Source organism: Scophthalmus maximus, chromosome 15 (assembly GCF_022379125.1).
Source record: "Scophthalmus maximus strain ysfricsl-2021 chromosome 15, ASM2237912v1, whole genome shotgun sequence".
Lineage (NCBI taxonomy): Eukaryota > Metazoa > Chordata > Actinopteri > Pleuronectiformes > Scophthalmidae > Scophthalmus > Scophthalmus maximus.
The window spans coordinates 1,962,501-1,988,191 of NC_061529.1; the positions used below are offsets into that span (position 1 = coordinate 1,962,501).

General features: G+C 49.5%; 1 protein-coding gene across 3 annotated transcripts in view; it reads right to left on the bottom strand.

Annotated features, from left to right (window-relative positions):
- Positions 1–25,691, bottom strand: part of LOC118286745 (transcription factor IIIB 90 kDa subunit) — a 66,486-nt gene that overhangs the window by 13,192 nt on the left and 27,603 nt on the right. For all 3 annotated transcript variants that reach the window (XM_035611425.2, XM_035611424.2, XM_035611426.2), the window contains 4 exons: positions 15,218–15,279; positions 14,210–14,291; positions 13,892–13,947; positions 12,497–12,768 (listed from right to left, as the gene is read on the bottom strand). In XM_035611425.2, the coding sequence (XP_035467318.2) occupies positions 12,497–12,768; positions 13,892–13,947; positions 14,210–14,291; positions 15,218–15,279 (472 nt within the window). The remainder of the gene's footprint in view (positions 1–12,496; positions 12,769–13,891; positions 13,948–14,209; positions 14,292–15,217; positions 15,280–25,691) is intronic.

Below are 25,691 nucleotides of genomic sequence, written 5' to 3' on the forward strand. Positions count from 1 at the left end.
GCTTATCATACAGTACGATACAGGACTTAACAGCTCTGGGAAGTTTCCACAGCCGCACAAATCCCCGGGAAAGCAATCTACCTCGGATTAACGCGGCAGGTCTCACGTACCTCGACGTCTAAAGGTATCACGTGCCTCGACGTCTAAAGGTATCACGTGCCTCCAAGTCTAAAGGTATCACGTGCCTCGACGTCTAAAGGTATCACGTGCCTCCAAGTCTAAAGGTATCACGTGCCTCGACGTACCTCGACGTCTAAAGGTATCACGTGCCTCGACGTACCTCGATGTCTAAAGGTATCACGTGCCTCGACGTCTAAAGGTATCACGTGCCTCGACGTCTAAAGGTATCACGTGCCTCGACGTCTAAAGGTATCACGTGCCTCCAAGTCTAAAGGTATCACGTGCCTCGACGTACCTCGACGTCTAAAGGTATCACGTGCCTCGACGTCTAAAGGTATCACGTACCTCGATGTCTAAAGGTATCACGTGCCTCGACGTCTAAAGGTATCACGTGCCTCGACGTCTAAAGGTATCACGTGCCTCGACGTACCTCGACGTCTAAAGGTATCACGTGCCTCCAAGTCTAAAGGTATCACGTGCCTCGACGTACCTCGACGTCTAAAGGTATCACGTGCCTCGACGTACCTCGATGTCTAAAGGTATCACGTGCCTCGACGTCTAAAGGTATCACGTGCCTCGACGTCTAAAGGTATCACGTGCCTCGACGTCTAAAGGTATCACGTGCCTCCAAGTCTAAAGGTATCACGTGCCTCCAAGTCTAAAGGTATCACGTGCCTCGACGTACCTCGACGTCTAAAGGTATCACGTGCCTCGACGTACCTCGATGTCTAAAGGTATCACGTGCCTCGACGTCTAAAGGTATCACGTGCCTCGACGTCTAAAGGTATCACGTGCCTCGACGTCTAAAGGTATCACGTGCCTCCAAGTCTAAAGGTATCACGTGCCTCGACGTACCTCGACGTCTAAAGGTATCACGTGCCTCGACGTCTAAAGGTATCACGTACCTCGATGTCTAAAGGTATCACGTGCCTCGACGTCTAAAGGTATCACGTGCCTCGACGTCTAAAGGTATCACGTGCCTCGACGTCTAAAGGTATCACGTGCCTCGACGTACCTCGACGTCTAAAGGTATCACGTGCCTCGACGTCTAAAGGTATCACGTACCTCGATGTCTAAAGGTATCACGTGCCTCGACGTCTAAAGGTATCACGTGCCTCGACGTCTAAAGGGATCACGTGCCTCGACGTCTAAAGGTATCACGTGCCTCGACGTGGTACTTGGGAGTAAATGTACTCAGTTACTCTCTTTAATGACGTTCTTTAATTAGCAATGCGGGAATTCTTCCCCTCTATCAAAAAGGAAAGCGAGTATTATAAAAGTTGTAATCCACCCCCCCCCCTCCCTGTGGATCGAGCTTCCCACCATCAGCAGGAAATCAGATGGTCGTATTATTATTCACGCCCACGCTCCAGACTTTACTCGTCTCCCGTTTCATCAGACTTTTTCATTTGCTCTTAACTTTCCCTCCCCGCGGTGGTCTGCGACCCCTGTTACCGCCTGGTCGACGCTCCTCTTCCTCTTCCTCTTCTTCTTCTCTTCGTGTCCTTTGTTCTCACCAAAAGTCCTGAGTTTCTTCACAGAGTCTTTTTTTCTTTTGAGACTTTTAGTTGAGATTTTAATCGATATTGAATAATCAATGAAGGTCAATAGGAGCCATCTCAACCTCATTCCATGTTGTAAATACTAATTTTTAAAAAAGGTTATCAAACACAAGTTTGTCTGTCATAAATCCGATGTGATCCAAGCTACGCGTTATGTTTTTGGGGGCTGACAAGCTTTTCTTTTCATGACGGCAGTGATTCATCTGAGCTGCTCACTGGGGAAGAGTCTCCGAGTCACTTAACAGAGAGGTCGGAGGTCAAACGGTCGTCAACAAGAGCCGCGGGGCGACCTGTGGCGGCAGACGTTTTCGTCTCCATGGCGACCGCTTTTACAGCAGCGGGAGGGGGGAGTGTCTCCCGGCGCCTGGTCGGGGCCCTCGTCGCATAAATCAAGTCTCAAGAGGAAAAACAATGGAGTTATCACATGATTAAAAGTGAATTATATCACGTAATAAAGCTTTAAATCCACAGTTGCATGTGGAGAAACAGTTATTAAAATGTTTTTCTATTTACTTGCATGACAGATTTGTTTTAGCTTTACTTAAGTGTCAGTATATTCTGTAACTCCTGAAACAAGGAGGGAGGTTAAATGAGGTCTTGTTTTCTCTAAAACAACATTTATTTTCTGTAAAAAAATATTTCAATATCTTCTAATTTTTCCTTGACTTCTGCAGACTCAAACTCGAACGGCGGCGTCTCTGTTCGCGTCCTCCACAACTCGACGGACGAGCGCCGCTGCGATCAATAACAATCTGGGACCAGTTCTTTATATCTCCCGACCCCACAAATCTTGTTTTTCTGAATCGCAGATTGAAGTCGTCCGACGCAACAGTTCTCTGCTCACCAAAGTCCACAGATGTGCGTCGTACGTCATATTTCTCCTTTTAATGTGTCAGAGTGGATTTGAAAGGATCAACTTTCTGTGCTGCTGCTGCAAGTTTCGGTTGTTTAACCAATAAGATTCACATTAACATCAATATTTAATGTGTCCAACAACATTTTTTACATGATCTGATTAATCATATATTCTTTTGCATATAATGAGGAGCAGAAATGCTCTCGTGTAATACTGTATAAGCGCGCGTGTGGTTTGCACGTGCGTGAGTTGTGAACTAAATGAACCCTGCACCTGTGGACTTTGGGGATATGACGATATAACGTTTGAGCGACGAGGACGTTCAGATGCCGTATTCGACCTGGCGTCGAGAAGTCGTCGATGCTGATTGTCAAACCATGAAGATACGACGGTGGCGACAGTATTAACGGTTCATTCATTTTCTTAATTCAAACTGGTGCGTACCACCTGTCGGACTGACAACACGCCGAGGTCCGACGCACGCCGTCAACAAACCAATCGATGTCAAGTACGTCAGGACGTATTCATATCAAACCAAAACTAACTACTCCAAATGTAAACGATGTAACAAACTCAGGTTCGGACTTTCAGGTGTGAAAAGGGGAAAATGTTGGTTTTCTTTCCTGCCGAACTAACTTTTTTTCCATCTCATCTTCTGCGTTTCCCTCTGTCGTCCTGCTAACTGAACATTTTTCTCTCGTCTTTCAAACAGAACTCCTCAGTCTTGGATCCTCTCCGTCCCGTGTTCCGTCTCTTGATGTCGGCCGCTCGTCCGTGTGACATACGCTCAATGGCGACAAAAGCGCACGCACTTTTCACTTCCTGTCTCCGAGTCGCGTCTCTCGCCCTTCGGTCACGCTCGCGTCTTCGTCTTCCTTTCCCAGACTCCGTTACGAGGTCAGACGAGGACACGACACACACACACACACACACACACACACACACACACACACACACACACACACACACACACACATACGTTACCTGCAGTTTCCTACAAACACCCAGAACATTTCACCTTCCAGAGACGTCACACCACCAGAGCCCAATCCATCTCCCATCTATTAATCTCTGCCTCCTTCCTGTCTGTCTCCCCCCCCTCCCTCATCCACTCCGCCTCGACTCTCCCTCTCTCCGTCAGACTATCAGTCTCTGCCGAGCTTAGCGGCTCGTTCCTTAATCAGCTTACTGCCAATGAGACTAAGCCTGAGCTGAAAAGGCGATTGAGGGAGAGGCCGTTTAGCCAGTGGCTGACAACTGGCAATAGCTCGGGGGTGGTGGTGGTGGTGATGGTGGTGGTGGGGGGGGGACAAGGGGAATGAAATATAACAAATGAAACTAATATATCATGTTGGGGTTTAAAAAAAGAGCGGAGAGCAACTTGAGAGTGAAGATGACGACGGACAAAAGAGGCAGTTTATCTCCACGCGTTTCCAAGACGTCTCTTCTCGTGGCTCCGGGGGGGAAAATGGCCGACGCCCCCCGTGAGGCCACGAAGTACCACAATAGCATCGACTCTTCTTTTTTAGTGTCAACATTTTTGGTTTGCTGGCTGGACCGTTTCTCTCTCTCTCTCTGTCTCTTTTCTTTTTTTCTCTGTGGCTAAGCCGCGGATGAAAACTGGGATGTTTTCCAAGTGGCCCAGTTTTACAGTTCAGCCTTGACATTCCAGCCCCGGCCGTCCCATTAGTTACAGGGCGAGTCGCGCCGGAGAACAAAGGTTTGGCCGTTGAAAAAAGTGTTTGGTCGGATGAGGAGGAGGAGGAGAGAGAGCTGCACGTCGCTGCTCAGCGAGCGGATGTGGCATGTCCTCCAGAATTCAAGAGATGCTCTCATGTTTTCTCAGCACTTGATGAGGAATGGGCTGACGAGGAGGGGAGGGGGCTGGGATGGAGGGGGGCAGGGGTCAAATATCGCAACATCGTCTCTGGATAAGAGCCGGAACTTGAAGACGTGAAATGTACGTGGAGCGTTTCTCCAGGCCTTGTTCGCCCGCTGGCGTCTTTCTTTTATGTGCCAACAAGCGCGTCATCGCTCCGCTCGCCTGATCGCGAGCCAGAGACATTTATAAAGAAGCCAATTTAATGCGAATTAAACGTTTCTTAACATCGTGCATGACGGCTGTCTGGGGACAAATTCACCCGCGTTGACTTGTGTTCCATTATGCTTCTTTACCAGTTTACTGCAGATAACTGGTCCGAATGTGATGTGACTCCTGTTAATCTACTGCTAAGGCTGAAACAATAAGTGGATTAACAAGTGAGTCCAAAGAAAGTTAATCTGCAAAAAAAAAGGGCTTACTCGAGCTTCTGCAGTGAAAATTTGCATTTCTATATCAACAAACTGACCATCTCTGGGTGAATATGTACATATGTATATACATATATATACAGTATATACACATATATATACAAACATATATATACACACACATATATATATATGTTTAATTTGTCTTCTATGAGTTCTGATATTGTGTTTGTCTACTCTTTGTAAAACTATCGTTCCTGTGTGTGGGCAGCTCGAGATTTTTTGACACCCGTTGCTGTTTGTATCGTGACCGGGCGAAGATGAGGGTTCGACAGGAAGTGAGCGAGGAAGTTGGACGCCAGCTTTAGCCCCAGTTAGCACAACCACTTTGTGAGGCTTTACCATCGCCACTCTTGTCAGACACGTTTGTCGGAGAAAGGGAAAGGGAGGACGGGCAAATACTAATGAGCACAAATGATCCTGCGGCCAAACTCGGTTACTCGTTCTATGTGAACACATCATGACGGTGTCTGTGGGTGCTGAGCAGGTAGTGTGCGTTTGTTCATCCAAGTTTTTGTTTTTTTTGCTGAGGCAGCGTCTGTAAATGAGGCTCATGAAAAAATCACTACGACTGAAACCAAAGAAAACCCCACAAGACGACAATACAATTGTCGCACCGTTAATTCTTGAAGAGCTCACAATCTCATCAGCAGTGTGTGACACCAACGTCACGTGGCTGCGGGAGAGTCCGAGCGAGCGAGGGTGTGTGTGTGTGGGGGGGGGGGGGGGTTGGGTGGGTCGGGCCGGGCAGCACCCATGACCCGCCTCTGTCCGTTGGTCCACTAACGGCTGATTGGTCGCAGTTTGTAAGGGAGGAGGAGGAAGAGGAGGAGGAGGAGGAGGAAGAGGAGGAGGGCGGGGGCAACTGGAGGATCAAAGTCTTGCAGGCAGGAGCTGAAAACCACAGACAAATTACCGCCCCCCCCCCCCAAGACAGCTGGTCACATCACAAGGAAAAACATCCTCTGCGATGGAGCGAGTCCGACCTCCACGTTCCCCTTCACGGCTGGACGCACATCCAACTCACTCAGCTCGGTTTTAGTTTGAATCAAAAACACAACACAGGTGACGTCTTCCTGCGACACCTGCTGCAACGCGCCCCTACTAACAGGACGGGACGTGTTTCTTTCCCCCGCTGCACCTCGTCCTCTGGCGCCGCGTTCGGAGAAGTGCTGGCAGTGGCAACATCTGGCCGGGGGGGGAACAACTGCTGACTCCTCCCGTCTCTCTCCCGTGCCGGATCGGTCTCTGGGTCCCGTTTGCATTTTTTGGGGGAAACCAACAGAGACCAAAATGGTTGCCCCCGGCTCCCCTCCCACCAGGGAGCGAGGAATTCTCTTCTCTTTTTCTTTCTCTCCCGGGAAAAGAAAAGAAGCCGTGGAATTGGACAAGTTGTCCAGAAAGAGAAGAGGGAAAGGAGGGGGGGGGGAGAAAAAAGAAAAGAACACATGAAGGAGCGGAGGAGAAGCGCATATGACCGAGGGGAGGGAAAAAAACATCACTGGAGGGCAATTATCTGGGCTATTTCTGGAAGACTGCTTTTCCATCCTCCAGTGGGGACGGAGGGAACAGGGAGGGTCTGTTTGGCAGCTGGCTGGAGGAGGAGGTGGAGGGAGGAGGAGAGACAGGAGGAGGAGGAGGAGTGAATGAGTGGACGGGACGGGTGAACCTAGAAAAACTGTGCGGTACAGTGCGTCCAGAAGGGCTGGGTGCAGAGCGAGAGAGGGAGGAGGGGCCGTGGACAGAAAATAATGAGAGTGAAATAAGATTAGGGCCTGAAACTGTAGAGATCAGTTGAGTTTCTCAGGTGCACGACGCAGAAACAGCCAAACTGTTTTGAGTTCAAACAGGGAAACAATGAACGAATATTAAAAAAAACGTACGTAATCATTTCACCGTTCGATCGCTACGAGGCGTCACGACATGAATGTGAACAGAGGGGAAAAAAAATGTAATAGTTCTGCAACGAAAAGGACCACTTCTTCTCGTTCCTTCATTTCTCACGGTGCAAATGTCAATAACCAGTAACTAAGAACATGTTTAAAATATGAATCCGCACATTACTTTGCTAGGAAACAAATGATCGAACCTAGTGATTAACTGTCACAGAAATAATCACCAACTCCGCAGCTCCTCTCGGCTTCACGTGGCGCTTTAGCTCCTTTCAGCTCCTTGTTTCGGTTTGCGGCCCCGCGACCGAAACCTTTCTGGGTTGATTCTCGCTGTCGCCCCTCGAGAGGAGTTCGGAAACACTCACGGCCCTAGTTTGGGTTTGAAAACCTCCAGGACTGCGTCGCAGTCTGGACGGGCGCAAACGGAGTCGTTTGGGAACAGTGACGCGGTCGCCCGCATTCGCTTCCTGATTGGTTCTCGTCGGTCACGACTGGACCACCTGCGGTGAATGCAAAAATGCGTCGGCCGTTATGACCTCTGCTGTATGGCAGCAGTTTGTATCAATTTTAGATTCAATTCCTCTTTAATGTTTTGACAAAAGTTTGTGGACTGAGAAATCAAGTGCGAAAATGAAAGAAAACGTCCCTGTGGACGTCTTATTAAACTGCATTGTGGGACGTCAATGTTCCATTTTCTCACTAGATGCTGAGAAATCGGGCTTTCAAGCAGAACTTCATCCAGATGCCTGTTAATTATTCCCCTCCACTCCATGTTCACGTGACCACTAACACTGACAGATGACAGCAGCCCGGTTCCCCAGAGGAAGAGCAGCAACTGACGGCAATTAAAAACCTGATGCGTCAGCTGAAATAAGCCGCAAAGGAAACAGTGAAGAGAAACTCTGACCTTTAAATAAAACAACAACAAGTCACGTTAGACGCCAGCGGAGCGACGTCTTTCACCCCCTCGCTCCGTTTCCTCAGGAGTCTCGTCACACTCGCTCCTCGAGTCTCACGATCAAACTCGTCTGAGCGAAGTGATGTCGTGTCAAAGTGCAAACACTCGAGCGGGGAAAATCAAGAGTAAAGATGAAAAGAGACGAGAGGGAGCGCGAGGGAAGACAAAAGGACTCGTTAGTGAGTTGCAGACGCCCGGAGCTACAGGAGACCTGAGACACAACCAGGCCTGGAGCTCGGCGCTGAGGGCTTTTCACTGAGAGACGCAGAAAAGCAGGCGAGCGAATGGAGGCCGGGAGGGAGGAGGGAGATGACAAACCAGACAAGAGCAGGACGGAAAAGTGGGATGAGGGAGTCGGAGCAGGTCGAGGACAGAGGCTGTCTGGAGGAGATGGAAACGACAGTGGGAGGAAATGGAGGGAAAGGAACAGGAGCAACGAGAGGAGGCAGGTGAAGGACAAAGGGAAGGAGGGAGAAGGTGGAGCTCGACGAAGGCTGAAACAGACGTGTGAAAATGACTGTTTGCACAACAAACAAGGACCTGGAGGATTCAAATAGTCCGAAAAGTGGAAAGACTGATTATAGAATGATCAACAAAAGATAGGACGACGAGCAGAGTCGTGATCGCAGGTGATATCCCACAACAGACCAAACACTCCTGTACCAAAACACACATCCGTCAGTCGAGAGAAGCGGACGAGCATCTGACATTGTCACATTTCTCCCCCAAAAACATCAACATTGTGGACTCATCATCATCATCATCATCTCTCTTCACGTCGCTCCACAGACGTGGCGCGACTCGTTGCTCTCTCTGCTTGTTCGTCTATCCGATCGCGTCCGGAGACATTTTGGATCTGCGGCCCGTCGGTAACGCCTCGGAAATGAACCGAGAGGAACCAGACGAATACGCGCTTGCGTCTTAGCACGTTCTCGTGGCTTGGCGGGAGGTTTGTTTTTCGCTCTGAGTGAGCTCCCTTCTGGTTCCTGGATGTTAAAGTCTGTGTCCGCATTGTAGTTCAAGTGTCCCAAACACGACAGGACGTCCCCGTGAAGAGCTACAGAAGAGGGGGGGGGGGGGGGGGGGGGGGGGGGGGGGGGGGATAATAAAGTGGAAGGAGAACAAGGGAACAAACTCCAGACTGGTCCTCCGAGCGAGAGAGAGACTCCAGCGAACTCTGCAGCGGAGGAACCGGCGAGAGGGAGGAGGAGGCCGGAGCAGCACAATGCGTCAGTGTAGCCCCTCGGTGAGGCCTCCAGACGAGGCACAATGGACTGCACTGTCCGACTTCTCCTGCACTTCCATAGGTCTCCCTGACACCAGGCCTCTCCCCCCCCCCCCCCCCCCCCCCCCCCCCCCCCCCTGTTTTTCAATAACCAGCACAACAACCTTTTCAGGGGCCGGGACCAACGGTCCAGCTCGTCCACCGGCCGACTGAAAGGAACCATTCTGCGCTCAACGGTCGCTGGTCGAGACGCCGGGGGGGAGAATGGGAGATCATCGGCGTGTCGTTGCTCGCCAAGCGGCCGCGGGGCTTCTCTCCCCGCTCCGAGCGGCTTGTGGGGGAAGAGAGAGTGAAAACTAACAAAACACAACAACAAAAAAAACACGTTTGTGCATTCAACGTGACAAAGTGCCGAGTTCAGCGGTTCCTTCCATTGAAGGAAACGAAAACAAACAGAAAAATGAAAGAAAGTGTGGCATGAATGATTCAGAGCGGAGATCGGCATCAATGATTCACCGACGAGGCGTTTTAAAGATTCAAACACAGGTCGGAGCGTCCCATTCTTAAAACACACACACACACACACACACACACACACACACACACACACACACACACACACACACACACACACACACACACACACACACACACACACACACACACACACACACACACACACACACACACACACACACACACACACACACACACACACAGAGAGAACAGGACCACAACAGGAAACGGGAGACGGGTCGTTTCATTCACGGAGCAGGTCGGCTTTCCAGGGAGGAGATTAGCCGTCCCGGCCGCGGCCATTAGCCAACTGGAGCGGCTCAAATCCAGCAGCGCCCTCGTCGGCTCCGGGCTCGACCGGACTCAGTCCACTTTCAGAGGCAACTGGAATATTCGTCCGCGTTTCCTATTGGCTGATTAACCGTCACCGGGGCGAGGAAGCGACTCCTGGAGAAAGCCCGTTTCTCTCCTTGTTGAGGATGAACACGACACTTGAGCAGGAGGATGAAGAGAAGCCTCGGCACGCTCGTCGCCTCCGACCTGCCCGTGGAGGAGCCAGAACACAAAAGGCCGTTTCCCCACGACGATCGATGGAGTGCATCACATGACCGAGATCTGGACGGGACGTGGTGTAATGTGTCATAATGGGTGTCATCAATCATTCTGACAGGGAAGGTGTGTCTCCTCCCCCCCCGCCCCCCGAGACTCTGGTCCAGACTCTGAGCGTCGCTTACATTGTACTTTCATTTATGTTTTGTGATTTTTTTTGCATTTAACATTTCTGTATTTCCATTTTTTAAGATTTTTGTCTTTTTGAAGCATTCGGTTTTTCTTTCTCTCCTTTGATTCTGCGTCTGTGGTCTTTGTGTCTGTTTGTTTCTCCGTCCTTTTCTCTTCACTGTGTCTTTACAGTTGTTCTTTACATTGCTGGTTTTCTGGGGTACGAGTCATTTTTCGTTTCTTCTGATTCTTTTGCCCCCCCCCTCTCTTTTCAGAGAGTCTCTGTGTTTCCATCTCTAATGGTTTTCATCTTTCTCCATTTCAGCTTTTAACTCATTTAAAATGTTTTGGCGTTTTCATATTGTGGTTTTCCTCAGATCTTTTTGGTTTTGTTCCTTTTTTTGGGGGGCTTTCTGTGTGTTCATATACTTTCCCTTTTGGAACCACTTTCATTTTTCTTATTTTGTTGTACAGTAGTTAAATTCTTCAATTCTCCGTTTTTAAAATTTTCAATCCATTTCTCTGTAAAAAAAAAGAAAAAAAGAAAAAAGGAAGCTTCCAATGGATGTTTGACAAGTTGTGTGTAAAGCAAACTCACGATGATATAATAAAGTCACACAGAGCTGGAGGAGGAGGAGGAGCTGCCACGCGAGGCGATGACCTGGCAGCTGCAGAGTCGCGTTGACGGACATTTCCAGATGTTGACAGACGGAACCAGAGGTCGAACCAAACCCTGAATTCAAAACCCTGAACAAACCTCTGACATCATCACCGGCGCAATTCATTTTGATAAGAGCGGAGTTAAAAAGCTTTATTAAAGTGAATTTCTGCCTCAATATTTCCCTTCATCTTGTTTCCATGACCTGTTTTCCGTCTCTCTCAGGCTTTGGCCTCAAAAGTCTCACGTCTGTTCGTCTCCTCTCCTTTTTCATCCGTCTCACTCAGAGAAGTCTCACAAAGAACCCGCGTCGCGAAAGAAAGAAAGAAGGAACGTTCTTTATTTGACCCGAAAAAAAGAAAGTGGCGCGTTAAAAAAGAAAAAGAAAAAAAGGGGGGAATCCAAACTGCAATAAACAGCAGACGACGTATGGAGCTCCTTGGTGGGTCTGTTATCACGCGGCTCGGGAGGGACGGGGTTGTTACGAAGGGCCTAGCAAACTGCTACCAGATGACTGCAGCTCCACTAACCGCAAAACGAGGGAGGGGAGCGAGGACACGGAGGGGGGAGGGTTTACATCCCCTTAATCACTGAACAGCTGCCTCCATAGGGCTCCTATAAAGCTCCGGGATGGAGCCTAAAACCAACATTAACTGGAAGAGGTTTAAAAACAGAGCTGTCGGAAACCAATTTCCCCCCGAACACCAAACAAACTGCCGGGGGGGGGGGGGGGGGGGGGGGGAGACAACCCTGAGCTTTTCTGTGCGAAAAAACCCATTAAGTTCCATCTGAAAGACTCTGGTGTGGATCAGTCGTCATGAAAGGAAGAGCGGGAGCAACAGCCAGAGACAAATCCCTCCCTCCCCACCTCCGAGAAAATCCCACAGGAGTGAGTGTGTGTGTGTGTGTGTGTGTGTGTGTGTGTGTGTGTGTGTGTGTGTGTGTGTGTGTGTGTGTGTGTGTGTGTGTGCGTGTGTCCCTGTCGCAGGTGATTATTCTGGGAAGTGCGACCTCATCGCTGCGGAATGAAAGCGACGCCAGATCTGAACCCGGCGACGGAGGAGCCGAGTCAACGCGCTGCTCATCTTCCCCCTTTGTATTCAAATCCAGCATCTGTTGTTTGCATTGAAGATTATTTGACGGGTTGGGGGACGGAGGCTATGAGCAGCCTCGTGCATCTAAATCAAACATGGATTCATGTACCTGTTTCTATTCAATCAGGGGGTTTACTCGCACTCTCACTAAACATGTAATTTAGAAATATCTCAGATCGTATAGGCAGCAAATTGTTTGTAAATTTCTTATTAAAATACACAAAACTCATCAGACGGGAGAGCGTGAACAGATGATTTGACGAATAACACATGGTCTGATCCTTTATCTCATCTGGTTGTTCATATCGTTGTTGGAGAATTCAGACATTCTGCACATGATAACCTCGTGTTAAGATTTCAAATGACGCATCAACACGGACGACTCCACCGCAGAAAAACTAACGACAGCTCTGGTGTCAAACTAAAACCTGTCTTTGTATATGTTTGCATGGACAAAATTGATAAAACCTCATTAATGTTCCAGGATGAGCTGTAATTCTGTGTTTGATAAACCTTCGTATTTTCTCAGGACTTAAACCCTGATTAGCATGAACTGAGGAACAGACAACACGGCCTCCCACCGACCTTTTTCCCAGAGTGCTGAGCGGCGTGCTGAGGCTCAGCGGCGCTCGCGCCGGGTGGCGGCTGCGTCCCGTCAGCTTGGCGGCGGCGGACGGCTCCTTCTTGATCGGGGACTCGGCCGAGCGGGCCGGGCTCGGGCAGGGTTTGATGTTCAGGTCCTTCAGCACGTCGTAGTTGATCTTGGAGGAGATCTTCTTCTGCTCCAGCATCTTGCCGATGGCCTCGTCGGCGGTGCTCGCTCGGATCGGGTCGCGCTTCTTGGAGGGGCCTCTCGGCTGCAACAGAATATACAGAGGGTTCACAGTTGACACCTCCCTTCCTGGGGGGGTCCACAACAACACCACACCAGAAACAGGCCATTAGGGAGAACGTGTAGTCGACTTTACTCCTGATCTACTCCACTAATCTGGAAACAATCTGTGGACCATTGAGGCCCCGGAGCAGGAAGGGGAGGGGGTTTGCTCGGAGTCATTTCAGACCACCAAGCGGTCGTTTCACGTTTGTGTAATCAACGATTCATCTCAATCATGACACCAGATCGAGGCTGCAGTTATTCCACGTGCGTCCTCATCAGCAGAAGTTTCTCATCCAAACACACTCGGCAGATGATTTACAAACCACGAGAGGATGAGAAACTCTGTCGCTCTGCGCAAACACGACGAGACGCTGTCGTTCATTTATTCAGGCGCTTGTCGCGGATGTCCCGGAGCCGCCGCCGGTTGGCTCGCTGCCGTCGCGAGGCTCCACGTCTCATTACGTCTCTGTTCCACCGCAGCGGATCCAGTGAGTTAGAAGCAGCCGGCAGATGTTGGGTCTGACAAGGAGTCTGAGCCGCGTCCAAAGAAAAACAGTGATGGGAAACGAGAGGGGAGAGGTTTCACAGGACTCCCAGCCTCCGTCCGTCTGTCTGTCTCCGTCACAGACACACAGACAGTTTGTGATCCAACTGTCCTGAACCTCAGATCGCGAATCCCCCGATGATTAAAACTCAAACGGATGAAAACAGTCGAGCAGACGAAACCTTCTCTCTCTCTCTCTCTCTCTCTCTCTCTCTCTCTCATTAAAGACCAAAGAATATCTGCGGCGCATTAAATCGTTTTCTGTTATTCCTGAGACGTGATCATTATTTTCCAGGAGCTGGACGTCTGCCTCCACGTGCTCGGTGTCCCAGGAGCCTCCGGCCGCCACGTGGATTCATGTCCAATCTAAACTGTTGTCAGGAGTCAAAATGAAGGTGAATGTTTTTCAAGCTGAACACACGAGAACAGAAGACGCTGAACACTTGGATGATTGTTTCGACGGGTCGGGAAGAGTTGGTGGAAACTAACTCCGTCTCTCTCCGACCAAACCCGCCCTTCTCTTAACCCCCAAACTTTTCCCGTCTCACCCCGCCGTTACCTTCTTCTCCTTGTAGATCCCGAGCTCCTTCTCCTTCGCTATCTTCGCCGCCTTTTCTGTAAAAAAAAAAAAAAAGACAAAAAAAAAAAAGATGAAGAGAAAAATCGAACCCACAAAAACTCCCGAGAGATAACGACATCGGCGTCGACACGGGAGATTCGCAAGAGGCCACAACAAGATAAGCGGCGGCGGGTTCAGTCGGCGGTTTAACTCCCGTCTGGCTGATGAAACTCGGCGAGAAGCAAACCTCTGCCTCTGCGTCCAAACGGAGAAATAAGTAAATTGGGCGCAGGAATCCCGTCGCAGCCTGAAACGCACCTCTCTGCTCTTTGAGGTAGTCGGAGTTCTCTGCCATCCACAGCGCCGTCTTGATCTTCACTTCTCTGTCATCCAGCAGGTACTGCGGAGGCAGAGCGGCCGTGTCAGAAGTGTGATTTCGTTTTTGTTACATATTTCATAAACTAACTCCAACGACCAAACAGACGGATTCCGTGTTGACAGAAACATACGGTGACGGATTCACGTCAGAAACACTCCGATACTCAGATCTGTAGGGGGATTACTACTATTTGAATGTGCAGGGAGATGTAGAATATAGCATAAATATTATATAGCAGCATATAGTATATAGCAGTAAATGCCAGAGGTATTACGGCATATTAGGGCTGCAACCAACGAATATCTTCATTATCGATTAATCCGTTGATTATTTTCTTGATTAGTTGTTTGGTCCATTAAATGTCGATCGTGTTTCCCAAAAACCCAGAGATGATGTTTTATTTTGTCCACACACCAAAGATATTGAGTTCACTCTCACAGAGGAGCAAAGAAACCAGAAAATATTCACATTGCAGAAGCTGAAATCAGAGAATTCTGATTTTTTTTTTCCCTCATAAAAACTACTTGAACCAATTAATCGATTGTCGGAATAGTTGCCGATTATTTTAGTAGTCGATTACTAATCAATTTATCTATTAACTGTTGCAGCGCTAGTTTGAATTGCTTAACCTGATCATTTTTTAAAAACGTGATCCATAAAAAAAATTAAAAGTGACGTAGCACGTAAAAGGTTTAAATCATAAAGTTCGGGAGTCGAGGAGAAAAGAGAAGGAATATTAAAACGTTGCTTCCTCTCAATGTTTTCACCCTTCACGTGATTCAGGAGCAAACTTAAAACCAAATATTTCTTGAGACGACGAAAATGTCAGAAACAGAAAATCTTCAGTAAGATTTAAAATAAGAGGCAGGTGAAAGGTAGGGACTGGTTTATCTCAGGAGGAAGCTGTGTCCCGGCCGAACGGGGCTCGTTACCCAGCAGCTACGTACCAGCTCTATCTCGCCGTCATCGATGCCGCTCAGGTCCAGCTCGCCGCTGTCGGCCGCGCCATCTGCCACAGAGACACAAAAACATCACGGCCGACACACTTTAGACAATTTGCTGCGATGCACATTCTTCCACGGCGGCTTCCGGCGTCCCAGAGGAGGCTGGAAACAGGAAGCGGCGGCGGGGGCAGCAGCTGCTGGCCGACGGAGCGACACCTCCCGCATCCTGTCCCCGGGGCGGAGCATCTTCCATCGAGGGGTTAATGAGCAAAACACAAAATGCACTGCGACTCCCTGATAAGACGTTAATAGGCTTAAACCCGCGCTCCAGCGGAGCTTCCTCAACACACACTTTTCTTTTTCAATTACGATGCGATCTCTAGATTTATTTTTTGAAATGCTTTAAACGGCGATTTGCATTGTGCGGCGCTCGCCAGGCCCGAGACGCGGTCTCCCGCCTTTTTCCATTTTTCATACCTGCGATGGAAATGATGCGATGGTTTTAATGAGAAGATGAAAAGGAAGAAGCATTTTAAATCCCCCAGAGGTGAGAACACGGTTCACAGAAAAGGAAACAATGTCTTTTACATCGATGGAAGATTCCTCTTCCTTGATTTGTCTGTTTGGGAACAAAGTGGCGACGCCGACAGACGCCTGACAGTCAATCAAAGCGGCGCGTCGAAGAGGCAGCGAGCGGCACAATGTTTTTCTAGGAGCCGTTTAACTTCTGTCAGCGATTCTGCCTTCGACGCGTTCACAGGGGGAACTCCTTCCTCGAGTTCAAACTCCCAACAGGGCGGCAACTTCAAAGCGGCGGCAGCGAGGCCAACCCGAGTCCACGGGCGGCGGCTTTTCCCCGCTTCATTACGGAGAGACAGGTGCACGGGGAGGGAGGGGACGGGGAAGGAAAAGGAAGCGGTGGGATAATCTAGTCAGCCGTTTGAGTTCAGTTAGCGGCTTCCTTAAGAGAAGACGAGGGAAGAGACAGGTCAGCCCCTATCTGCCGGGCCCAGCCCTCGAAGAACTTCCTCTCCGTGAAGCGTGAGGAGCGAGATAAGACGGGCAGACAAGCCCTGGGAGAGATCGGCAGCGCCCAGGAGGCGGAGAGGCAGCGAGACGAGGAGCTGATAACGCCGGTCCAACCCCCGGAGGGAGGGAGACGAGGGGAAGGGGAGGGGCAATCGCCGACTTCTTATTCAGACGCCGCTTTGGTACATCGACACTCGCTAATTTGATCAAACCCGTGAAATCGCTCTTGGCGAGCGTGCGGAGGAATCTGCGGAGGTTCAGAGGTTTGTCCTTTCTGAAAGACTAAACAGAGGCCGGGAACGCCCCGAGGAAGAGGAGGAGGACGAGGAGGAAGAGGTGAATGTCATGTGACGAGGGTCCTGGTAGTAGGTTTGAGTAAAGTTGATCTTTTTTTAATACCATCGCGACAAACGGTGGCACATTCAACCAAATGATGTAGTTAAGCCGTCTATGGTTGGTTTGTGAAATATGAACGGGCCGAGCTTAACGAGCCAAACTTCTCAGCTGTACGATTTTTGCCAAGTCCAACAAGTCTGCGTTTTGAAAAGCAGCTCTGGTTTTATGTCTTTTTGATATCCAGCCGATGTCTGTCTGTGGTCTGAAAGACGACATCGGTCCAGGCCCGTCCTGCTCTGTGATCACAGTGTAATAATGTTCATACAGCCCAAACCCTGTGATGTACAGTCAACTTATATACATCTTCGTTTCCTGCACATCAAAGGCTGTCAGAATATGTTCGCGACATTGATGTCACATGAATGTATAAATAGTTATATGACCATAAATACAAAAGAAAAAGAAAAAAAAACGGGAAATTGAATCTCACAGAAATTCATTAAAATGTCATATTCGATTAGGAAGTAGAAGCCGTGACAGTAAACAAGTTCTAGATCTCGGACGCTTCACACGCGTCTTCATCGCCACAGAAGAAGAAGATTTCACGGTTTTCACTCCGGGGATTAGTTTCACTGTGGAACAGCGTCACAGTCTCGTCTTCTGTTCCTGAGTTATGGCTTTAGATAAACGGTGGGGATGACCTTGGACCTTTGGGATTACAACCGCCACTTCACTTCATCATTTTTGTCCCATTAAGACGTTTGTGTGAAACCTTCTGTCGTAATCGGCTCATTGACATTTGAGCACAAAGCCCAGATCGGGTTCATCGTCGAGGTCAAGTGAGCGGAAGAGTTTAACGACGAGAAGAAACATGAGGCCATAAACATAAACATGAAACAAAAGCACGACCGCGACACGTGAGGTTCTGATGAACTGCGGACGTTTCAGAAAGACACAATGGTCTTTTCATATTTCACTGGCAACTTATTACAATTTAACCAGATGAACCGGTCACGAAGAATAATAATTAACCAGCCACGTCGCGTGACTGGATCTGGAGCTCCGTTGACGTGGCGTCTCCACTCGTCACGTCTTCGTGAGGCCGCAGAAATCCGAGACGCTGAGTTTGAATTTCTTGTTTGGCGAATGACGCCGGCCTGGAAATGAATCGAGTGAGAAACAGAGAAAGACGTGCGATCGCTCCGCCGCCGCCGCCGCCGCCGAGCCCGCGAGCTGTAAACTCTATCGCCCCCGTTGTCTGCTGGTCTTCACAGACGAGGTAACCTGACACCAGAGGTACTCTCCCCCCTCCCAGGCGGCGGGCCTGTCTGATGTGGTCAGCAGAAGAAGATGCTTCACTGCAGAGGCTCTCGAATGCCAGAGAACAACAAAAGAAGATGAGACAATGTGCCCCGCAGGAACAAACAGGTGGAGGAGACGGAGCCTTTTGAAGCCGGCGAGGGAGAAGAACAAGAGATTTAAGAGAGGGAACGAGGGGGAGGGAGGGAGGAGAGCTGGTGGGTGAGAGATTAATCCCAAACACAGAAAGTAAGAGATGCAGCGATATTAAAGAATTACGCTGCCGTTGTTCTGTAATTTTCTACTTATCTTTAAAACCTAAAAAGTCTTGGTTGCTCTCTCACGTCCACTGGTTCCCACTGAAGATGGAGATGAAACAGGGAAACCAGATCCAAAATGGAGCCCAACCAATAGTTTTCGAGCGACAGTGGAGCTCTGGCACAGAGGAACCACATATGGCTGCTTTCGGACATTTCCCCTGATGCAGCGTGATTGACAGATGGTCCGTCCAATCGATTTCATGGTTTCAGGTGTAGGCGGACGCACTCTCAGTTAGACCACACCCCCAATTCCATGTCTCGTTGAAAATGACCCAACATGGCGCCGGTCAAAATGTGAACCTCAAGGCTTCAAAAACGGCGGCTCATTGAAACCAACGCGCGACGTCACGGTGGGTCGATACTTGGTGAGAACGCCAGAAAAATGTGAAAATCTCCGGGAAGATTCACAGCGAGCGAGTGGACGTGACGACGAGTGTGAACGAAAAAAAACTCCAACCACACGCCACAGACGGACATTTCCCAGAGGTCGTGTCTGTAAACGGCGTCAATCAGGCCCGGGACACATTCACAACACTGGTCAGTCGGATCAGTTCGATGGCGTCGTTGTTTTTAAGCGGCCTTCAGTTAATTGAAAAGCCTGTGGCTAAATCAGACCGTCGGGGCGAGTAAGACGCCGGGTTCTGGCCCGTAGAACATCCTTCAAGAAGAAAAGAAAGAAAGATAAACGATGGAAGAAAACGCCGGAGAGGTTGAGAGGAAACAGCAGTAGCACGGGGGGGGGGGGGTAATGAGCAAAGTAGGCAGAGGGAAAGATTAAGCGAGAAAGAATGAAGCAGGTAGGAGATTGAGAGACACGGGCCGATGGAGAGAAGCCGCAGGAGGGACGACGTGGAGGAAGGAGACAAAGGAGACGAGCGAGAGAGAGTGAACAACCGGGAGGAGGTGAGAGGAGAAGACAGAGAGAGCAAAGAGGGGAAGATGAGACAGATGGGAGAGAGAGGAAGAGGAGTGAGGCCTTAAGGGGAGTTCACCGATCTCCTTCTAATCCTGAGCTGTACTTCATTCCGGCGACAGAGAAGACGAAGAGAGAGCGGAAACACAAAAGGACGTCAGTCTGCTGACTCCTCCACACCTCCTGTCCTCTCCCTCCCTCCCTCCTCCTCCAGCTCTCCACCACCGCCTTCCCAAAAAACAAAGTGCGTGCGTGTGTGTGTGTGTGCGTGTGTGTGTGATCTGCAGGATGAACGGCTATGAGCTGTGTAGCCGCGGCGCTGAAGGATCACCAATCATCCACACTTCAAACGGAGCTGCACATTATCCAGACTCACAGCTCTCGGTGTCAGCAGCGATCCTGATCCTCCCCCCCGACGCACAAAACAGAACCCCACCGAGCTCCGGGCTCCGGGCCACGGGGAGCGGAGGTAGATAGATATCGGAATCTGTCAGATATAGAAGGGCTGGCTCCGCAGAGCGCGTTGAAACGCGCGCAGGGCTGCAACTCACGATTATTTACGGGATTAATCGATCGGCCGTTTGCTTCACAAAATGGTGAAACATGTCGACCACCAACATATGTTCACTGTCACAGAGGAGCAAAGAAACCAGAACATATTCACATTTAAGAAGTTGAAATCAGAGAATTTTGACTTCTTCCATAAAAAAAACCTTATTATTATTATTATTATTATTATTATTATTATTATTATTATGCGATTAGCAAAGTAGTTGACGACTTATTTAGCAGTCGATTACCGATCGTGTAACAAACCGTTGCAGCTCTAAATGAGCACGTTATGTTTTCAATCTGATTCATGAACGAGACGACAATAATGGACAGATTAAAATCGAAAATGAAAGTTAGTCAAATATGAACCAGTGAGTCTTCCAGTCCACCAGCTCCCACATGTACGTACTGTACCTCCGCCCTGCTTCCTGTCCTGGGGAGGAGGAGGAGGAGGAGCAGCAGGTGGTGGAGTGGGCGTACACTCGCTCCAAGGTCGCGGAGGTCATGTTTTAATGGCTTGGCCCGGGCCGCCCGCGTCAGCGAGCATCTCTCCCCTTGTTTATTGCCTGGGCCGGCTGGTCGTGTCTCCGGGGCAGAGCTGGCACCGAGGCCTTATTACCTCATGCTGCTGCGGGGAAGGACGGGGTTTTTGTTTGGCTTTTTTTTTTTTCACATTTGAGGCAATGGACTGAGTGAAGATGATTAAAAAAAAACCAGGGTCAGTAAAGTAGCAGAAGCAAAAAAGAAGCACTGCAGGTGGAACAAGTCTTCTCTTCAGCTCCTTTGTTTCCTGCTCGTGAGCTTCACAGCAAACTGAGCTTCTTTAGCAGAATAATGGAACTAAACCCAGCTATTGTTGTAGTCGTCGTTAACTGGGTCACACACACACGCACGCACGCACGCACGCACGCACGCACGCACGCACGCACACACGCACACACGACCCGTGAGAGACACCAGACTGATGCCGCAGTGGTGGAACAATAGTTGTTTCTTTTTTTTGTCGCAAAGTTTTTTCCCAGGGAATAATGGATCTCGATAAAATCTACGTATTGGCATACTTGAGGGACTGATTTCGACGAGTGTGGATCCAAATGAAAATCGGGATGTAGCAGTTTTATTTAGTTCTCTAGTTTCCATTGTTACGAAGTCACGTGTGCTCTCGTAAACTTCGACAAGAGCGTTATTGAAAGAGGCGACTCTTCTGTACAGTTGTACATATTTTGAATAAACTGAATAAAGAAATGAATTAAACATCAGCACAGAGCGACTCCACAATGGAGGAGGAGGAGGAGGACGCTCTCTGGTCCGTCACACAGCCGAGGAATGTGGAGAATGACGTCACGAAGAACATGAACCCGTTCTGTGTGAGCGCTGTCGTGCATGGGAATGATGAGAGTCAAACTTGTGGAATGTCAGAATCCCGCCACAGGGACGTTTAGCCAAATGTTGCCTTTGTGTCCCGTTGCAACAGAACCACTCGCTCTTCTGCACGACAAACATTTACCAAACGCTCCACGGAAAGCAAACGCAAGAGGAGAAGACAGAGAACGGCCTGATGTTCCAGCCAAGACGATTCTACGGTTTCGACGCGTGTTTCTGCTTCTGTTATTGACTCTTCTATGTTGCATCGCTGACTCAGAACAGCGAAAATGCCTGATGGTTGAAATGCATTCTGGGTTCAGACGTTCAGTCTCGACGGCCCGGTCACATATCAATTTCCTTCGGTATCATCATCGCAAACCGGTCTCACCTCCAGGTCCAATAGCAGCTGCTTCATTTTGACACAACAGACCGGTAAGGAAAGTCCCGAAATCCTTGAGTGCCTTGCTCGAGGGCTCCTCACCTGCCTGACTGGGAAACACCTGATCTGCAGCTCTTCTCTTCTTTCAACTCAGAGCACTTTGAAGACTTCAGAATAAAAAGCGATTTGAATCGACCCACGTGCGCAGAGGTCGGTTTGCTTTCAGGACGTCATAACCCCGTAAATTAAATTTATTTCAAAACCAGGATATGGAGATAAGAGACAGAGCTGAGATAGGAGAAGAAATCTGATCTCCATTATAATCCCCATCACTCAGCTCAGGGTTGGACCCCTGATAACAGAGGGGAGAAGATGAGGAGGAAGAGGAAGGGGGGGGGGGGGGGGGGGGGGGGGGGGGGGGCACCTGTGACGTAACAGCCAGAGGGCGAGCGAGTCTCCCGCCTCTGGCCGCCCGCTAAACGGTGGCTGTCATCTCCCGTCAGGCCGAGGCGGCTGGAGACGAGACGGTCGCTTCCCTTTTTCTTCCTCGGGCCAGAAGATGCACATCATCTCCAATCACAGCTGACTGCTGTGACGGGGGGAGACAGGCTGCTAATGCGCGCACACACACACACACACACACACACACACACACACACACACACACACACACACACACACACACACACACACACACACACACACACACACACACACACACACACACACACACACACACACACACACACACACACACACACACACACACCGTCTTTCTCTTCTCCTCACCCCTCTCTTCATCCTCCTTTAACTCTTCCCTCCTCCTTCTCTTCTTCCTCCTCCTCTTCTTCCTCATCTTCATCCTCCTTTGATTCTTCCTCCTCCCTCTTCCTGTCCCACCTCCTCCTCGGCGACACCCGTCTCCCTGAGCTGTCGTCACCTCTCTCTCTCTCTCTCTCTCTCTCTGTCTGTCATCCAGTTCTGTCGCTCTCTCCTCCACTCAGCCATATGTGCGTCCAGCTCTACTGTAAACACCCCCCCCCCCCCTCATGAACACAGGCCTGCCCAGCTGTCCCAGCAGCCAATAGGAAATGAGCGAAATGGATAATAAGATTGTGAATGGATTAGCGGCATGAATTAGTAATGAGCCACTACTAATTAAAGGGACAATGCACTTGATTTGTACCGGCGACGGCCACAGGTGTTAAACTGAACAACACCAGTGAATCAAATATTCATCTGACAGGTGCCGAGATTCATGACTTTCAAATCATCTCCATCCCCCACCACCCCTGAATCCCTCACATTTGCACGTCAAAAAGACAAAACAAAGGAGCTTGTATCATCTTCTTACTGCCGAGGAGGCGAAACGTGCTGCTGCCCAAACAGAAGACGGGGCCTTTCTGCGTTTCCTTTCATCGCCGCGAACTGAGCGACTCCTCTGTGGACGCAGAGCCGGAGACGAGACAGACGCTGCTCATTTGAAAAAAAAGAAAAGAAAAAAAGACAGACTATAATTGACTGAGCAGAGCTGCTGTCAGATCTGTCAGAGAGAGACAGAGCTGCCCACGACCACGCCCCGAAGAAACGCTGAGCGCTAGGACTTAACCGCGAGTAATTGCCTGCTGGCGAAGGAGGACGGATGGTGGGAAATGTGTTCAGGACAACGACGACAACAACGACAACAACAACAACAACTTCTTCTAGTCAATTTCCTTATGCCTTTGGCACGGGCGCAGTACTGGGGGGGGGAAGGGGACAGACTACCCAGGGCCCAAGGGGGGGGGGGGGGGCTGGAGCCTGGAATTAAAAGGTTCTTTTGTTTGTGATTACTGTCATAACATTATTAAAAAATGGCCCCCAAGTACGTTTCGTGTGGGAAGTGGGAAGTGACGCGGGGAAAAATATGCGATATACGCGCGAGAAACAGGAAGCGTAGGTCACTTTGACGATGGACGTTGTTTCCAGGTTGACGCACTCACAGCCTGTCCCAGCTCACACTACAGGAGATGGGTCCCCCGACATGTCCCGCCTGCTACATATCTGAAAAACATCGGCGATGTCGCCGGTGTGCAAGCCCAGATTTGACGCTAATTTCCCTCCGATTTGCTGCAACGTCCAGGATCGAGTTGAAAGGGACCAGCCTCGCGCCTTGGAAACGCGTGAAGACGAGTTAGGTGCTAAAGATGAAGTGGATTCCTCCAAGAAGCCGAAATCTGGAGCTTCACACTTCACTCTTTTCCCCCCCCTGACGTTTGCAGGCAATAAAAACCGGCAGAGTGTTTTTTTCGACGAGAGCCGGGGAGCTTGTGCTCACTGAGGTAGTTAAGGTCGGGCCAAGCGCCATTGATCGAACTAAGTGCTCGGCTGAACACGGCGTGCGCCTCGATCAATGGCGCCTCTAATGGCGCGGGGCAGAGCTTCCCCGGAGGCCTCGGCCTCGGACGACTGCGGCGGCGGCGTCCCGAGGTGCCGGAGGGACGGACCCGCTCCTCTCTCGGCTTCTTCGCCCCGACGGGGCGAGTTGATGAAAACGCCGTCACTCAAGACAGGCCGTCGATGAGGAAGTGGAGCGCGACAGGATGGGAGATAGAAGAAGAAAAACAAAGAGCTGCCGCCCATTTCAGCGGCGCATAAGGTTTCACGCGGTTCGAAATCTCAGGCTTTAAAAAATGTTAATCTCCTGCTGACGCGTCGGTACGAACCGGGTTCATTACTTCTACTGACTAGGGACAAAATTATTAGCGTCATGAATAAATAACGACGTCATTATTGGGCTGACGGACGGAGAGATTGAACAGTGAAGTATTGAGTCAGTAAGGCAGGAGGAGAGACACGACCTTTAATCACGACTCTCACTCAATCGCTAAAGAAAGTGTAATTAGTGTGAGCAGATTATAAAACAAGTGTCTTTGGGTGCAAACGGAAACAGAACTTCTCTTACCGACGCTCTGCGTTTAGTCCGGTGTTCGAACAGTGTGTAAAATATTCATTTCAATTCATCAAATTAAAAATAGAAACAGAAAAGATTAAGCTTCTTTTTGACCAAAAGCAGTTGGAACTTTTTGTTGCAGGAAGTTGTTGTTGTTTTTTGTCAAGGTTCCTTCACACCGTCGTTCACATGTGGTTTCCAAAATCAGCGATCAAGATTTTTGGATGATTGGGACATAAAATCAGAGTAAAGTGAAATATCCAGATCAGCTCTTTACTGGGTACTTATGGTGAAAATCAATAAAAACAGAAGATACTGAGATGTAAGTAACCAAACTGTCAATGTGTGTTTTATTTCCATCTTTTTTCCCCCGAAGAGAATCCAGAATTACAGCCTCTCTCCCTTCCTCGAGCGCCCTGCCCTCCATTAACAGAGTCCACACACACAGATGAAAGGCTCGGTCCTAATGACAAGGTGCCCCGTCCTCTTAATACTTCAAAGATTGAGCTCGAGGGAGGCACCGCTGCCCCCCCCCCCCCCGTCCTCCTCCACAAAATCCCCCACAATTAGCCGAAGCCTGAACCAAACCAGGACCAGCCTGAATCCACACGACATAAATATAGCAATCAAATATGGGAATTTCCTGGAACAAACTGACTGATATGGAACAGCTAGAATCTTAAGGATTGACACTGAGAGCGTCGATTGATTCCTTCAAGATCACAGAACCGGGTTCTTTCCAGGAACCTCCAGATGAATTTTCAGTTCCATACATGTTCCTGCGTATGTTTCCTGTTATAATACTTATCATACTATATATTTCTAATGCTGAACTTTCTCGTAACAGTGTTTTTTTTTTTTTTTTACAGTGTGATATTGCCACTTTCACTCTAGAATAAAATATCAATCAGTGACTTTCTTTTTTCTTTTTTCTAATCAGTGGCCCCGAGATCAAAGAAGTCAGAATAAAGACGAAGACGGCGACAGACACTCGTCTCGGCTCTAATCGTACGACTCCAGCTGAGATCAGCCGGCGATTCTGTTTTATCGTTGGCGGGGCCGCGTCTGGCCGAGGCCCCATGATGCACCCTGTCGGGGAGGATGACTCAAACTAACGTCACTCCAACAAAAATCTATTTAACGGAGACACATTCATAATAAACACCAGAGCCGGTGATTCGGAGAGAGCGGTGATTCATCACAGTTTTGACAGTTTGTGGCTCGTCTCACTTGCAACCTCGTCCCCCCGGTCGCGCGTCGCCGTGACGACGGGAGGTCAGTGGTATTTTCACAGGGAGACATTTTTTTCCAGCGGGTTAATGGCTGGTTCGACCCGAGCGGCAGATGTTTTA